Below are 15,796 nucleotides of genomic sequence, written 5' to 3'. Positions count from 1 at the left end.
GTCGTTCATAGTCAATCTAGGTCATTTATGAAGGTTCGTTGAAGCTAGAAATTTTGGATTTATATTAACCCTAGTGAACGGTGAGAGAACAACTTATTATTCCCGGGACAGTTTGCTCTTGGTGGCTCCATTTTCTTTGAATTTATAAGATTTTGACGTGAGAGGGTCACGATGGCTATATTTCTGGGAGCGAGCGAACCGACAACAATAGTAAGCTGGGAAAGACAGATACTACTAAAAAAGTCGAAGCTCTGTTTCTAGCTAAGGAAACCCATCGGAAGTCGAACCTCGAAGAGTGGCTAAAAATAAAACTAAGGTTTTAATTATGTTTCGACGTTTTCATGTATCTATGAGTTCGAACGAGTAACCCGAATGATGGTTTGATTAAAAAATTTATATTTTTTTAAAAAATATAACAAAAAAAAATGTAATTAATATTTATGCAAAATAAAATGGAAGGAAAATTGGAAGACGTATAAAAGGGGCGTTCCCACTAGCACTAAATGCGCAGGGTGTCTCTCTGCCAGCTCTGTTTCTTCATCCTTCATTCCATTATTGCTCTGTCTCTCTCTCTCTCTTCTTTCTCTCTCTAAAAAGTTGCAGAGGTAGAATCGAAGGCTGAGCAATGTCGTCGTCAGATGATGAAGGCGGCGAGGAGTACCTCTTTAAGATCGTCATAATCGGAGATTCGGCTGTCGGGAAATCCAATTTGTTGTCTCGTTATGCCAGAAACGAGTTCAATCTCCACTCCAAGGCCACAATCGGCGTTGAATTTCAGACGCAGGTTATGGATATTGACGGCAAAGAAGTTAAGGCTCAGATTTGGGATACTGCCGGCCAAGAGCGGTTCCGCGCCGTCACCTCTGCATACTACCGCGGCGCTGTCGGTGCGCTCATCGTTTATGATATCAGCCGCCGCTCCACTTTCGATAGTGTCGGTCGATGGCTAGACGAGCTCAAGAGTGAGTGCCTGCCTCAACTTTTTCTTCTCTTTTCTTTTTGATCTTGGTCTTCTCTGGCTTTTAGGTTGAGATGTCTAGATCTGGACTCTTCTCTTTTTGGAATTTTGTTGTAGTGATTTGATTTTGTTCAATTACTTGAACTAACTTCATAGTATGAAATAGATAGCAATTCTTGATTCTTTGAAATAATTCAGATCTGAATCCTATTTTCTCTGTAGAATTACTGACGATTATGTAATGAAATTCAGTCAGATTTTGCTTGCTCATTCCTTATTAGCACCAAATTTGATGCTTAATTTATCATTGTTTTCTTGTCATTATCAAGCTCGAATTTCTCTGAAGTTCCAAATGATGAAATGTTTCGAAAAATTACAAATCAAGTAAGAAAGAAAGAAAGTTATGTCCTCTTAATGGGAGTGTAAGTACTTGATGAAGCTCATAGCCTCACCTTGTAGCTGAAACAAAGCTCATAGCCTCACCTGTTAGATCCCTAAGCTTGTGCATTTGTTCGTTTTAGTCGTAATGTGAAACTTTGTTGCGAATTTAGATACGAATTTGATGCAAATTTACGTCTGAGGATCAACTTCGTCGGTTTTGTCACCATCCTCAGATACCATATTCGTTATCGCATATTGGGTGAGTTCATTTGGTTATGGTGTCTCTGGGTGGGACAGTCTTACACAGTCATCTTGTTGATCCTATAACATAGCTTACAGACGAGATTTAGTTTCGAATTTGGGCGGGCGAATTGGGTTGGAAAATGATCAGTTTGATGTTGTGAGGTCCCACATCAATTGGATAAGAGAACGAAACATTCCTTATAAGGGTGTGGAAACCTCTCCCTAGCAGACATATTTTAAAAACCTTGAGGGGAAGCCTGATAAGGAAAGTCCAAAGAGGATAGCCCAAAGAAGTTATCGTCAGCTGCTACATGCTTGATTTCTCTGTTCAATTGTTTCTGTCTTAGAGTTGCTCTCTTTCACCCATTTGCTGATGAATTAATGCCTATCTGATTCCTTTAAACTATCAGTTTTGATATCTTATTGAAATCGTCATGCAGCTCATTCCGAAACGACGGTGGCAAGGATGCTAGTCGGGAACAAATGTGACTTGGATAACATCAGGGACGTGAGTATTGAGGAAGGCACGAGTCTAGCAGAGGCCGAAGGGTTGTTCTTCATGGAAACGTCGGCTCTAGACTCAACAAATGTTAAAAGGGCATTCGAGATCGTGATCCGAGAAATATACAGCAATGTCAGCAGGAAGGTCCTAAACTCGGATACCTACAAAGCAGAATTATCCGTTAACCGGGTGAGCCTCGTCAACAACGGTGGATCTAAGCAATCGGAGAGCTATTTGTCTTGCTGTTCAAGGTGATGTTCATCTCTTAAGCTCCAAGAGTTGAGTCATTTCTGGTTCTGTTGGTCTGGTGATTCAAATTGGTTGTTTTTCTGTTTGTTTCCTTTATAGTTTCTCTCAAGCCTCTTCCAATTCAATCTAAAGACCATTTGCCATATATAGAAATGAAATTATTTCTTTGAATTTAATTAAGACAAGAAACTCTTTTGTATTAATTATTATTTGAAGCAAATAGAAAGAACAGATATTCTAAAATTGAAAGTTATTGATCGTAACTCAGTTTCTTTTTACACAACGTATCGTGAATGATTCATTTAGGATTTTCTTGTTTTTTTTCCCCGGTTAAGGTCTTAACGGGAGGATGGAAGGGTTGAATGATCCGTTTAGGGTTTTTTTCGGTTAAGATTTAGAAATCTCAACTTTAAAAAAAAAAATGAAGAGTTCGAACGAATGTAAACACGTTGAATAGGGTAAAGAGAATGGAATCTAAATCGATTCTAGCTTTGAAAATTTTGTGTTCCTATCATTTTCATTACATTAATTTCCCAATTCCATTCATTCAATCAATTATAACTCAAAAGACCCAAAAAGAAAAAAAAAGGGAGAAGGAAAATTTTGGTTTCAAGTGAAACTTTGCCAAACTCATAGCTATTTCATTTTGAACGTGAGCTGTGATCATTTCAACTTTCTCATCGATGGAACTCATCTCAATACTATAATTCTTTGTTTCATACCGTACTTCAAAAATGTAATCATTTTTCGGCTATAGAATTATAATTTTTATTCGAGTATGAGAAGATGCATCACTTTACAAGATATGATAGTTAAGAAATGTTTAAAAGAATTGAAAGTTACTATCGATATCAACAAGGTGCACCTTCCTTTTCGATGGTTCAATTATAGGAGCTCAACGATTAAGCGTGTTTTACTTGAAACAATTTTATGTTGGGTGATATCCATAGAATTTTTCTAAAATGCACGTTAGTGTGTGGAATTGCATGCTTTGACTCGTTACATATCATCGTCATTCAAACACGTCTTGAAACCATGAGGCTGACGACGTTACATAACAAGCTAAAATGGACAGAATCTACTAAACAGAACACCTATTTAGTAAAAAACACGTCATCAAATCTAATATAATGGCATGGAAGATATCCACCAGCCAGTTGACAAAATAGGGGATTTGGGTGAGAAAGGAGATTGAAATTTTGAAATCCTTTGCCCAAAATGCAAAATCTCTCACCCTCCTTCCCTTTTTCTACAAAGTGGTTTATAGTTGGAGGGTCACAAATGAAAATGATTGAGAAGAAATATATATATATATATTTATATATATATAAACCACATTACTTCCACCAACAATTTCAGAAAATAGGTTAAATTATAATTTTTATATTAAAAGAAACAACAAAAGAACAGAACAAAAACAAAAGGCAGCAAACAAAATAAAATAAAATAATTAAAAACATAAAATTTGACAAAGATAAGCTGAGACCCCTGACCTTATATAGAACAATCGGCAACAACTTTTGGGGTCTTCTAGAAGCTTTCTTTCTTTTTCCTCACTGTGATCTCCAATGCTTTGCCATTTCAAACCCATTTTTGGCATAGTGGTAGTCCTCAATGGCTTGGTCAATTTCAGATTGGGAGTTCATCACAAATGGTCCATGTTGAACAATTGGTTCATTCAGTGGCTTCCCTGCTACAAGAATAAACCTCAATGGATTTGAAGATTTGTTCCATACACTAAGCCCATCTCCCGGTCCCAACACTAGGACATGGTGAGCAGCTACCCGGGACGAGTTCAACGACCCGAATACCCCTTCCCCGTCGATTATGTATACGAAAGAAGTCCATGTGTCTGGGATGCTTTGATGCACTTGAGCTTTTGGTTTCAATGTGAAGTCGAGGTACATCGTTGGCGTTTGAGTGTAGATTGGAGAATGGACTCCCATGGACTCTCCTGCTATAACGTTAACTTCGACACCGTCGTTCTCCGCTCTCGGAATGTCCTCGCTTAGAATCTCCTGATATTTTGGTTCCATCCTGTGACACATACATTGTGTCAGTCACATTGAATAATTTCTCGAACAAATACAAAAAGAAGGGGGAAATGGTTACATTTTGTCATGTGCTGCAAGATTGATCCAAAGTTGCAATCCCTTTTGAGGACCTTCGCCAGCAGGCATTTCAGAATGGATAATACCTCTTCCTGCTGTCATCCACTGTACATCCCCTGTTCTGATCGTGCCCTTGTGGCCAGCAAAATCCTGATGGGTAATTCCTCCCTGAAAAATCCACAAATAAATCAACAAATTAATTAATTAATTAAATGAAATTTGTCCCTGTTCTTTTCTTTTCATCTCAGAACTATAGATTTTACCTGTAACATGTAAGTCACTGTCTCAAAACCTGGGGGGGGGGGGAAGAACAAAAAAAGGAAAAACAATTAATACAGAAATTGAGAAAATAAAAGACGTTTTCTAATATATGAGATGTCATATTCAATGTTAATCAAATTTGTTAAGTATGATTTAGAAAAATATAATATAATGATCGAAAAAACGTTTCTATATTAATGATCGAAACTATTTAGGAAACTTTTATCAAATCAATATTATCTTTAAAATTAATCAGAATTATGTTTCAGATACCAAATTTGTAATGTAACCATTTTAAAATTATATTGATGAAGCAGAACCACAAATTAAAAAGAAAATAAGTTGAATTAATAGACCAGTTCCGTTATTCAACAACGAAAATTCAATTCAAAGAAAGTAACCTCTGTGAGGATGATCGGGGAATCCAGCCGGCGGACTAACTGCAAGAAATCAAACAATAGCAGAAAACAAAAGGACGGAATCAGTAAAAGAAGAAACAAACAAGAAAAAACGAATTCATCAATAACAAAGAAAAACAACACAATCAGATAGCGATTGCGATTGCGATTACCGGAAAAATCATCGAGCATCAGAAATGGATCCAGATTCTTCAAATCGCTCCTGAAAAAACAGAGACGAGAAACAAAATCAGCAGCGGAGAAGACGAAGAGGAACCGGTAATAAAATAAAATAAAAAAAAATAAAAAAAATAAAAAACAAAGAAGAAGGAAAGAGACCTTCCGATGCCTCGACGAACAACGGCGCCATCGCCTTCGTGCTGGAGTTTAGCGAGAACCTTCTTGATGACGGAGCGAGGTCTGTCAAAGGCGGGGGAAGAGTGATCGGAAGTGGACATGGTGGCGGAAATGGCGGTGGTAGGGATAATCGAAAATCTAGGGGAAAGAATGGCGGGGAGTTTGAAAATGAGGGAAAGAGAAGATTTCATAAACAGAGTAAGAAATTGCGATGAGAGGATTGGGGCTTCGGGATTTCCTTTATATATGAATTCGCGGGTTTGTTGGGGTTCTGACACACAGGCGACGCATAGCGATTGAAAGCGTGCGAAAATTAGGACGTGGGGACACAATTCTTTTTCCCTTTTTTTTTATTTAAATTATTTCTTTTTGAACCAATCATAAATATGATGTCATCATTGAATCACGATGATGTAGAGCTTTTTTTTATTTTTATTTTCTTTTTTTAATTATAAATTCACATAAAATAATTTTATTATCCACTCTAGTCCCTTATCTATATAGCCTTTAACAGATTTCTGTTTTATTTAGTTATCGAGTTTTAAATATATTTTTAAACTCTAACCAAAATTAAATAAATAAAATTATAAAAAAAAAATAATAATAATAATAAGGATGATGTAAGGATGACGTCATGCTGGCAATTTAATTGTCAATTCACTGAGAATCTTCTTCTTCTTTTTTCTTTTCTTAAATGGATATGATAGGACCATACCTTATTCATATGAATTTTGCTTTTTAAAGACTTTCACTATCAAACTATATATTATGTATATAAAACTTTGTTATAAACAAAATTCAACGTCACGCCTTATGTTTAATAATTTAGATCAAGTTCATAATTGTAACGTCTCATGCTTAGAATCGGACCAAGATTTTGAATCCAGATTCGACACTAAATGACCCGGACATTCCTTTATATTCATTGCTTCCATGTTATCTACTTATCTAAACGTGCATCGAATAGGGAAGAGTAACCGCAGAAAGCAACACGAGTCCTTTCAGCCCACCACTAATAGATATTGTCCGCTTTGACCCATTACGTATCTTACGATTTTAAAACGTGTCTATTAGAGAGAGGTTTCAACACCCTTATAAGGAACGTTTCATTCTCTTCTATAATCGATGTGGGATCTCAAATTATTCTCATTCAAAACGATATATCGTTTCTTTACTAAGCATTACAATAATATCTTAACCGGTTAATTATGAATAAATTGGTCATTAATACGACAACTTATTCTGTACGTTACGAAATTTTGATGGACATTATAAATAATTTGACTCTATTGTGATAAGATTAGATAAACTTGAATCCATTACATTTCATTTCATTTATGGGCACATTTGTTAATGAAATTTGTCCCACTAATTGGAAATTGACCTATTTGTTTCACTATACCACCTAACAATTTGCTTCATTAATAACGCTTCTTCAAATTTTCGCAATGTCGTCGTCTTTGCTTGCGATATCGTCGCCTTCCGTACGAGTGCACCTTACCTCTATTTGAAAAATGATGTGACACACGGCTTGAATATTTCGATAAATACTCAATAAGTGATCCCAGTATATGAGTCATGCAAATGCAAACACATGCAATTACGATGATTAGAGAACACCGATAACATTTAATAATTTTTTGAGGTAAATTTTTTGGTCTATTTTTGGAATTGGAGTTGGCAATTTCCTTTTTTATTTTGTTAATTTATTACGAATAAATATCCGAAAAAAAAAACATATTTATTAAAAAAAAAATGACATCCCAACACCTAAGCATTGCGTTTGCTTCCAATTTATATAAATATTTATACTTATCAAAACGTTGACTTTTTTATGTTTTTTTTTTAATTATTAAATTGTAATATTAATAATTTAGTAAAATAAAATACCACTAAAAAAGAGTAAAAATATTTTAATTATTTAATCGAGAGTGTTTATTGGATGTATAATCTGATTACATTAAAAAAAAAAAAACATTATATTTTCCATGATATTATAGAAAATATCATATTGTTAAAAATTTATTAAAATATATTTTTTTTAAATCACACATTTTTTAAAAGAAAATTGGAATTTTTAAAATTTTCTAAAATGTGAAAAGCAACAAGATTATTTAATTAATATGAGAGATTCTCTAGAATTTCGTATCATATATATATATATATATATATATAATATTTAAATTATTGGTGATTAATTAACGTGCACAAAACATTAGAATAATATTTTATTATGAGATATGGAAATGATTTTTAAAATTATAGTAAATATTTTAAAAACTAATGTAATAAAAAAAATTGGGTAAAATATTAAGAAAATAATAGTTTGAACGTTTGACTGTCAAATGTGTTCTTGTAACTGTTCTTCTAATTTGGCGTCTAGATCCAGATGTGAACTAAACGCCGCCGTTTCGAGTTGTCATCCATGTTCCCCAAATTAATGGGGTGCCTTACAAAGACTAAAATAATTTGTCAAAATTAAAAAATCATTATTATTTAATTTTAATGTCTTTTTTGTCTTTTTCCATATAATAATTAATTATTTAACATAAAATGGTTAGTTTTAAGTTGTCTCGATTCAATGAATAGTATTTGGAATTAGGGCGGCACATGGGATGGACGAGAATTTTTTTTGGGTAAATTTGAAATTAAGAATTTGTGGGATTGGTGACCGTACTAACCTGAATAGGATTCACGACTCGTCCCAATACAACTTTTAAATTTTTAATTGAATTAGATTTAATTGTCGAATTGTAAATTTTTTAAATTATTTTAAAAAATTCTATTTATACGATATATATTACATTAATAATTAAGACATCTTAAAATTCAATTATTTAGGTCCGTATTGGATTTATAATAAAATTTTAATTAAAAAATGATTAATCGCATTGAAAATATGAGTTTTCTACCTTTTTATTATTTATTATTATTATTATTAAATCAGATATATAGTTTTATAAAAGTAAAAATAATAATAGGAAGACCATTTAAAGTTAAGTCAAATTGTTATAAAGTAATATACTTCCAAAAAATATGTATATATATATATATATGTATATGGGCTATTAGGGCGGCCCATTAATGAAGGAACTAATGCGGCAAAGCTGGCCCATGAAAGCCCATTTCAAATATACTTCCTTCATGCAAAAATTTAGGTATTATTTTATTACTATTTAAAAAAAAAAACATCAAAATTTTAGGTTTTATTTATTTATATAAAAAAATTGTGTCAATATCTTTGTGAAGTAGCTTCGGAGTATAACCGATTCAAATACTGGCAAATTTATATACCAAAATTGGCTGATACCCATTACAAACCGACCAAAGTGTCATTTAAAACAAACTTAAAACGTCAGATAATCCAATCTAATCTAACCCAACAAGCCCACTACCTCGATATGCCACTTATTTATTCCCACTCAAGAATATGAAATTGAAGCATAAAAATTGATACATGAATACTCGAGAGTTGTACCATACCACGATGTTTTTTAAGGATATATTTTAGTAAAATGTTGGAAAAGAGAAAGATTTGGTATTTTTGTTGTAAGGATCCAATAAGTTTGTCAACTTCTAGAAGCAAAGGTGGTGATTCCACCATAAGGTATAGTGGGGAATTGAAGAGCTTAATGTGTTTGAATTTGTTGAGATTTTTATTATTTGAGAATTAAAAAATAAAAAATAAATAAAAAGGTCAAACACTTTAGAAGTGGAGAAAGGCCATGCTTTGATCTTTAAAAAATGTCTTTTGGGAGAGATTGAAAGAATGGTTGAGTTTCAACCTTACCAACTCCATGTATAAGTGCTATAGAATATAGTAAAATACTCGTTATTTTATTTTTTAATTTAAGAGATGGATACAGATGTTCGTCGTTTAACTCGTTGAGCTAAAGATCTGCCTTGAATGGGATGAAGAATCTGTGAAAAAAAAAGTCGAGAGCGGAAAGAGATTCTTTTCCGTTAGTTAATTTGACATCCCATATCGGCTGGAGAGGGGAACGAAGCATTATTTTTAAGGGTGTTGAAACCCCTCTCTAGTAGTCACGTTCTAAAATCGTGAGGTTGATGGCAATACGTAACGGGCTACCAAAACAGACAATATCTACTAGTGGTGACTTTGGACTGTTACAAATGGTATCAGAGCTAGACATTAAGCAGTGTGCCAACGAGCACGCTACAAAGCATTCCCTATAAGTATATATTTATTTTTTAAATGAATAAATAAATAGAATATACATCTTTTTATGTATATTAATTTGAATTAAATAATGCAAAACCTAACTTAATTCTAATGGGCCGGCCCAAATAAAAAAGAAACTTGTGAGCCTGATTTGGGCCAGGATTTTGGGCTACGGGCTATTGAACTGGGCTTTCCAGCCCATTCCTACAAGCCCACTAAAAAGATCCAAATTTCCTTTATATAGGAGTTGTTGATGCATTCCACTTCTAAAACCCTAAGTCTTCCATCAAGCTACGTCAATGGGGGTTTAGAAAAATCAGACGAGGTTTCTGAAGCTTCTCTTCGAAACCCTAGGAAGAAGCCCCCAGCTCAAAGAGAAACCCCGATATCACCCACAGTCGCGATACTCATAATGCTAGCGATGGTACTTACAACAACGTACCGGAGGTATTTCCGGTGGAGCTCTTGAGCTTTTTTCTCCTCGAGTGTTAGGCTGTTAGCGATGTGTGGATTTCTTCGCTTGAGTTCGAATCCGTGAAAGGTACTTCACTAATCTTGGTCGCATTTCCTTTGTTTGTGTGTCAGGTATAAGCTTTCTTTGGTTTATCTGCATTATCGCATGATCGTTTAACTAATTATGAGTCATTTACTTTTTACTTAGTTCCTGTTTTGATCTTCACGATCGCATAACTGAATATGAGCAATGTTTATGAAGTTCTGGTTTTATTGACGAGCTTGCAAAGTTCAAGCAATGATCTAGCTTCTTGGTTTCTGAATATATATGAAGTAGCGATATTCAGCAATATGTGTTTTTAATTTTTATGGCTCTATTATTTTTTGGTAACTGTTTGTCTTGGCCAATTAGTGGTTCATAAGATTGTTCATGTTTTTTACTTTATCGGGTTTGGGAAATGATGACATTCTACAGAAAACTTTCAAAGGCAGCTGCTATGCTGAACTTGTTATTTGCACGTCAGTCTGATCCCTTGTTGTAAATGATATATTTTTCATTTCCAAGCTTTTAACTGTCAAAATCGTTCATGTTTTTGTGATGAGAAATGTGTTGTGAATCCATGCTAGTGTTGTACTTCATCGGGTTTGGGAAATGATGACAAGCTACAAAAACGTTCAGAGGCAGCTGCTATGCTGAACTTATTATTTGCACGTCAGTCTGATCCCTTGTTAATGTTATAGTTCTCATTTCCATGTTTCTAAATGTCAAGACTTGTAGTTGGCTTGTTACTTTTATTGTTTTTTGAACATTCACAAAGAAAAAGATATTTATCCTTTCATGTTTTCTTATTTTCTTAGCTCCAAAATCTTTTAATGTTTGCGACTATTTTACTTTATTGGGTTTGGGAAATGATGACAAGCTACAGAATACTTTCAGAGGCATTTGCTATGCTGAACTTGTTATTTGCACGTCAGTCTGATCCCTTGTTGTTAATGTTATATTTCTTGTTTCGAAGCTTCTAAATCTTAAGACTTGTAGCTACTTTGCTCCTCGTACCCGGAAAAGTTATATGCTACTTAAGCTGTTTTGCATGTATGACATAACGTTTTCAATTTCACTCCATCTTGCTTTCATATTCTCTTTCAAAATCTCTCTGCCCTGTTTTGTAAAACCTTCTTCTCAAGTTGGGGCTAGAGACTTGAGCATTCGTTGCTCGGCCATGGGCGCGAATACAAATTCGCTTGACTCACTTAGTTTTTAATACAAACTCTCCTACTCAATTTTTTAAGTTTTAGTTATTATTATTATTTTTCTTGTTGAAATTTGGGAAATGAAGACAAAATTGAAATGTTCAACAGAGGTAGATGCTATGCTATGCTGAACTATATTGCACGTCAGTCTGATCCCAAATATTGTTCCTTTTATTCAAATTGACGATGGTCATTCTCTTAAATCCTCAAAGATCTTGGCCAAACTCCATTAATCAAACGAAACTACATTTCATGGAATGCCTCCACTTGCATTGACATCCAAATTCATTTCTTTGAAATTCCTCATTTTGAAGTCTGTTTGATTATATTTTTCCTTCTCCCTTCCAATAGTTCGTATTGGGTTCTTTGGCTGTACCAATTTTTTGATCCTACAGCTGCTATATGAAATTTTCATATATTCATTTTTGTTTGTTGTGTCCATAGTTATATTCATTTTTGTAATCCAAGCATATCATAATTATAATTTTTAGAGGGTTTTCTATTATTTAATGCGCATTAAGAATAAGAAAATAAAAGTTAAATATTCATCATTGTTCATTATTGGTTGAGTGAGTGTGTTACTTAGTTTGATGGACCCATATCAGCCTCATTCATCATTGAATATGTGGCCTAAACCTTGACCCGAGTCCTAGCCCTAAACCTATACCCTTATTCTGTAATTTTTTTAAAACTTAGTTTTAACTGTTCCTTAACTTTTAATATATTCCAAAGATTTTGAAAACAAAATAGTCTAATTATTTACCATTAAAAAATTATATAATAATCGATTGGTTCTTAAATAAAATAAACAAATCTAAAAGTATATTATTTATAATATAACTTTATAATTATCTACAATTAACTAATCTAATGAATTAGAAATAATTTAAGGTACTTGATTTATTTTTTCTTCTCGAATAGCTTGTTCAGACATTTTATAATTACGAGAAAGTGAGTTTTATGAGGTCTTAAATTAAAGCAAAGCATGTGGATGTCACCAAGGGAGACGTGGGTTAATAAGGTCTTCAATAATTACATAAAATAAAATCATAAACCAACAAACAATAATAAACAATAAAATGAATCCATTTCTATTATCGATTTTTACCCCTAATATTTACCTTCACTTTCTTTTTTTTAAAATTAATTTAAAATTAATTAAATGGCTAATTTTTCATAAACAAATTATTTTGGACAATTGATCATATTTTGTTTTAAGTAGATAAAATTAGAGATAAATAGATAAAATTAATTTTAAAATAAAAGTAATTTTATTGATGTGAAAAATAACAACATATTATTTGATTTTGTTTAGACTCTTCTGTTTGGCTTGAATGAATTCAAGAAAGTCCACCAAGTTGGTGTTAGAGGAACCCTTTTGTTCATCCATAACTGCAGCTCTCATCTTGTCCTTAACAATGGCGGCCTTGTTCCTCATCTCTTCCCCTTCCCCACATTCCCCCATCACCATTTCTATCACCTCCTTCACTCTTCCTCTCTTAATCTCACTCTCCTTCCCCCTTGTCAGCTCCACTCCAATCCCCATTTCCTCCACCAGCATCTTTGAATTGTACGCCTGCTCTGCTGCCATCGGCCACCCGATCACCGGCACTCCCTGGCTCAAGCTTTCCACCGTCGAATTCCACCCACAATGGCTCAAAAACGCTCCCACCGATTCGTGCGCTAGAATCTCCAACTGGGGTGCCCAATTTCTGATCACCAATCCTCGATTCGTCTCCTTCATTCGATCCTCGAAATGCTCAGGCAGCCATTGATGAGCTCTGAACTCTGCTTTCATGTCGTGTCCCGATGGCGGCCTCACTACCCATATGAATGCGCTCCCGCTTTCCTCCAATCCGTAAGCCAGTTCCATCATCTGGGTCTCGGTAATTGTGTTCTGGGATCCGAAGGAAATGTACAGAACTGAATTTTTCCGGTGGGAATTCAACCAATTCATGCAAGCTTCTAAACCCACGCCGGAATCTTTCTCTTTCCCCCACCGGCGACGGCCGCCGGAGCTGGTTTGGAGGAGAAGCGGGCCAATTGCCCAGACGGGCAATTTTATGTAATCCCTCAAATGTTTCAATCCGAATGACTCGACTTCTTCGACGGTGTTACAGAGCCACCCATCTGAGCTCAAAGAATAGGAGATTTGCGGCCGGAAATATCTGGACCAGGAATCGGTGCCGTCGGCGGCGAGTAAGAACCGGTGGAGCTGGGAGCGGTGGAAACGGCAACTTTCCGGGAACCCCGGGAGAGAAAACTCATCGCTGGTAGATGAACGGTGGGGGAGATTCAACCAGAGAGAGATGTAAGCCAGAGTTCCATAAGCACCGCATGTAGTGAAACTGAAAACTGGAATGTTGAAGCTTCTGGCGACGGCCACCGACCAACCTAAGAACACGTCGGAGATTATACACTGCGGCGGGTTGCCTTCCTTTTGGACGAGGTCAGAAATCAGTTCCCGAAGGGGAAGTTCGAGGGCGGTGGAGGAATGAAACAGGGTGTCGATTTGATTTAAAGGGAGATTCTCAGTACTCTCGGTGTTTGGCGGAAGGCCATGGTCGGAGCTCGAGTAGTAGAGCTCGGCGAGGCGGATTTTGGAGTCGGCGGCGGCGGAGCGGAGGTATTGGATGTTGGAGGGGGTGCAGGCGATGGTGATGGTGAAAACAGAGGATTTCCGGTGGATGAAATTAGCGAGCTCGAGGAAGGGGATGAGATGGCCGTGGGCCATGAACGGTAGCATGAGAATATGGTACTCACCGGAGTTTGTTTCAGAGCCCATTATTCCGTCGGCCGGCGGGACTCAGCTTTGGAAGGTGGAGTTTACAATGAAGGGGCTTTATTTATAGCGTAATTGCGCGGCAATTTTACATAATAATTTGTCCACAAAAGTCCACAATTTCAAGACCGACCTTAATCAACTTGTTTTATCACTTTTAGAAATTTTAGAAATCCGAATATACGGTAAGATATAAGAATAAACCAAAATCACATCAAAATGAAAAGCAAAATCACATCAAAATGAAAAGCGACCTCTCTAAATTTTTAGTGACTCAATCAATAGGATTTAAATACTTAAATTTTATTCGATTCTTGCTTTTTAGAACCCCTTTCTGTTTCCCCTTGACTGTTGGATCTTTCAATGTACTGTTATATCCTTTCGTCCTGATACTCGAATGAGGGACCTCTGCGACGTCTGGGGGCCCGAACCTTCCTTTATACACTGGGAGTTTTTAAGGGACTCTGACTTATTGTTTGCACCAGGGATCATCAATTGCCATAATGACCGGAGCAAGCCAAAGCTAGACCAACCTATGCATTTTCCTCACCGTCACTGCCATCTCACGACTTGGATTCGAACAGATCAAGCTACTTTCCCTTTAGTGTGAGTATAAAAAATGTTGAAAGAATTGTGTTGGTCTTTCTGGATTCTGAATCCTAGACACGGTTATGAAAGGAATGACCAATCAATTTGTATCCTTTTACGTAGGAGAGTTGTCCTCTACCACAACTTTGGGCACAGCCCACGTGAAAGCACTCTCCAATTTATTTATTTTTTGTTGGATGTCATTATTCATTCGCCAACATCTCCCTATCATTTTCCACCCTCTTTTATTCCTTCATGTTCGAATTTTCAATTAATGTCCCTTAAGACTATATTTTCATTTTATTTTAAATTTTAATTTTGAATTCCATTTAACATAGGGTTGACACGTTAAAAGATCAACTACCCGACTTATATTCATCTCTTTCTCACAATAGCTCTCCCCCCTTTGCCTAACTTGTTCCCTCTCACTCACCTCTCTCTTCCCCACTTTCGATTTTCAATCAGACATGATTGATAGTCTCTATTGGAATCATTGTTTTCTCTCGCTATCACCTCATCATGATTTCTCTCTCACGTTGTCAAAGCACTATGTTGCTTCACACGCCGATCATCCTTTCTCAACCCTTGTACCACACACACTCATATTATACTATATGATACTCCTAAAGCAAAATCTATACGTGACAGATCATGTTTATAAAAAATAACCCGAAATTAAATTTTAGTCTATTTAAGATGGTTTCTTTTTCTTTTCATGAACTTGGTAAACGCCATTACTTTCTTGCAATTTAAGACTACAATTTAATCATCTTTATTAAGTAAGTACAATAATTAAGCCAACCTATAACATTTAAAGAATGTAACGTATATAGACTAAATTACAAATTTAATTAACAAACTTTGAAGTTTAATTTTAATTGAATTTTGAATTTTTAAAATTATAAATTTAATCCTTAAATTAAAATTTTTTTTTTTTTTAAATTCGCTTGTATTACATCAATAAATTTTAAAAAAATATGCTAAAATTTCCATAAAATATGATAAATCAATTGAGAAAAAACTATATATATATATATATATATATATATATATATATATATATATATATATATATTCTT

General features: G+C 35.0%; 3 protein-coding genes, 1 long non-coding RNA gene and 4 other non-coding genes across 8 annotated transcripts; 6 read left to right on the top strand and 2 right to left on the bottom strand.

Annotated features, from left to right (window-relative positions):
- Nucleotides 1-498: 498 nt before the first annotated feature.
- On the top strand, nt 499-2,511 carry LOC111801135 (ras-related protein RABA5d-like). The gene is made up of 2 exons (XM_023685122.1): nt 499-962; nt 2,023-2,511. Exons 1-2 carry the CDS (start codon nt 626-628, stop codon nt 2,337-2,339), a joined length of 654 nt encoding a protein of 217 aa, XP_023540890.1. The 5' UTR covers nt 499-625; the 3' UTR covers nt 2,340-2,511.
- A 1,199-nt stretch (nt 2,512-3,710) lies between these two features.
- LOC111800587 (pirin-like protein) lies at nt 3,711-5,682 on the bottom strand. The gene is made up of 6 exons (XM_023684354.1): nt 5,443-5,682; nt 5,277-5,326; nt 5,107-5,145; nt 4,708-4,736; nt 4,446-4,612; nt 3,711-4,370 (listed from the first exon to the last, which is right to left on the bottom strand). The coding sequence occupies exons 1-6, from the start codon at nt 5,649-5,651 to the stop codon at nt 3,887-3,889; spliced, it is 978 nt and encodes a 325-aa protein (XP_023540122.1). The 5' UTR covers nt 5,652-5,682; the 3' UTR covers nt 3,711-3,886.
- A 4,245-nt stretch (nt 5,683-9,927) lies between these two features.
- On the top strand, nt 9,928-11,773 carry LOC111800346. The gene is made up of 2 exons (XR_002815981.1): nt 9,928-10,184; nt 10,572-11,773. It is a non-coding gene; the product is annotated as an uncharacterized LOC111800346 (long non-coding RNA).
- On the top strand, nt 10,547-10,632 carry LOC111801233. The gene has a single exon (XR_002816108.1). It is a non-coding gene; the product is annotated as a small nucleolar RNA Z122 (small nucleolar RNA).
- On the top strand, nt 10,741-10,825 carry LOC111801232. Its single transcript, XR_002816107.1, has one exon. It is a non-coding gene; the product is annotated as a small nucleolar RNA Z122 (small nucleolar RNA).
- LOC111801231 lies at nt 10,998-11,083 on the top strand. The gene has a single exon (XR_002816106.1). It is a non-coding gene; the product is annotated as a small nucleolar RNA Z122 (small nucleolar RNA).
- Nucleotides 11,420-11,507, top strand: LOC111801234. Its single transcript, XR_002816109.1, has one exon. It is a non-coding gene; the product is annotated as a small nucleolar RNA Z122 (small nucleolar RNA).
- Nucleotides 11,774-12,599: 826 nt separating the features above from the next.
- On the bottom strand, nt 12,600-14,600 carry LOC111800343 (UDP-glycosyltransferase 92A1-like). Its single transcript, XM_023683990.1, has one exon. It carries the CDS (start codon nt 14,130-14,132, stop codon nt 12,645-12,647), a length of 1,488 nt encoding a protein of 495 aa, XP_023539758.1. The 5' UTR covers nt 14,133-14,600; the 3' UTR covers nt 12,600-12,644.
- Nucleotides 14,601-15,796: the final 1,196 nt, after the last annotated feature.

This window comes from Cucurbita pepo, chromosome LG08 (assembly GCF_002806865.2).
Source record: "Cucurbita pepo subsp. pepo cultivar mu-cu-16 chromosome LG08, ASM280686v2, whole genome shotgun sequence".
Taxonomy (NCBI): domain Eukaryota; kingdom Viridiplantae; phylum Streptophyta; class Magnoliopsida; order Cucurbitales; family Cucurbitaceae; genus Cucurbita; species Cucurbita pepo.
This window is presented reverse-complemented; position numbering and strand designations above follow the sequence as displayed.

Coding starts and splice junctions, on each gene's coding strand:
- LOC111801135 (XM_023685122.1), top strand. CDS start 626: ATGTCGTCGTCAGATGATGAAGGCGGCGAGGAGTACCTCTTTAAGATC. Junction 963..2,022: donor ATGGCTAGACGAGCTCAAGA/GTGAGTGCCTGC, acceptor ATCGTCATGCAG/CTCATTCCGAAACGACGGTG.
- LOC111800587 (XM_023684354.1), bottom strand. CDS start 5,651: ATGAAATCTTCTCTTTCCCTCATTTTCAAACTCCCCGCCATTCTTTCC. Junction 5,327..5,442: donor GTTCGTCGAGGCATCGGAAG/GTCTCTTTCCTT, acceptor CTGTTTTTTCAG/GAGCGATTTGAAGAATCTGG. Junction 4,613..4,707: donor CAGTGACTTACATGTTACAG/GTAAAATCTATA, acceptor TGGATTTTTCAG/GGAGGAATTACCCATCAGGA.
- LOC111800343 (XM_023683990.1), bottom strand. CDS start 14,132: ATGGGCTCTGAAACAAACTCCGGTGAGTACCATATTCTCATGCTACCG.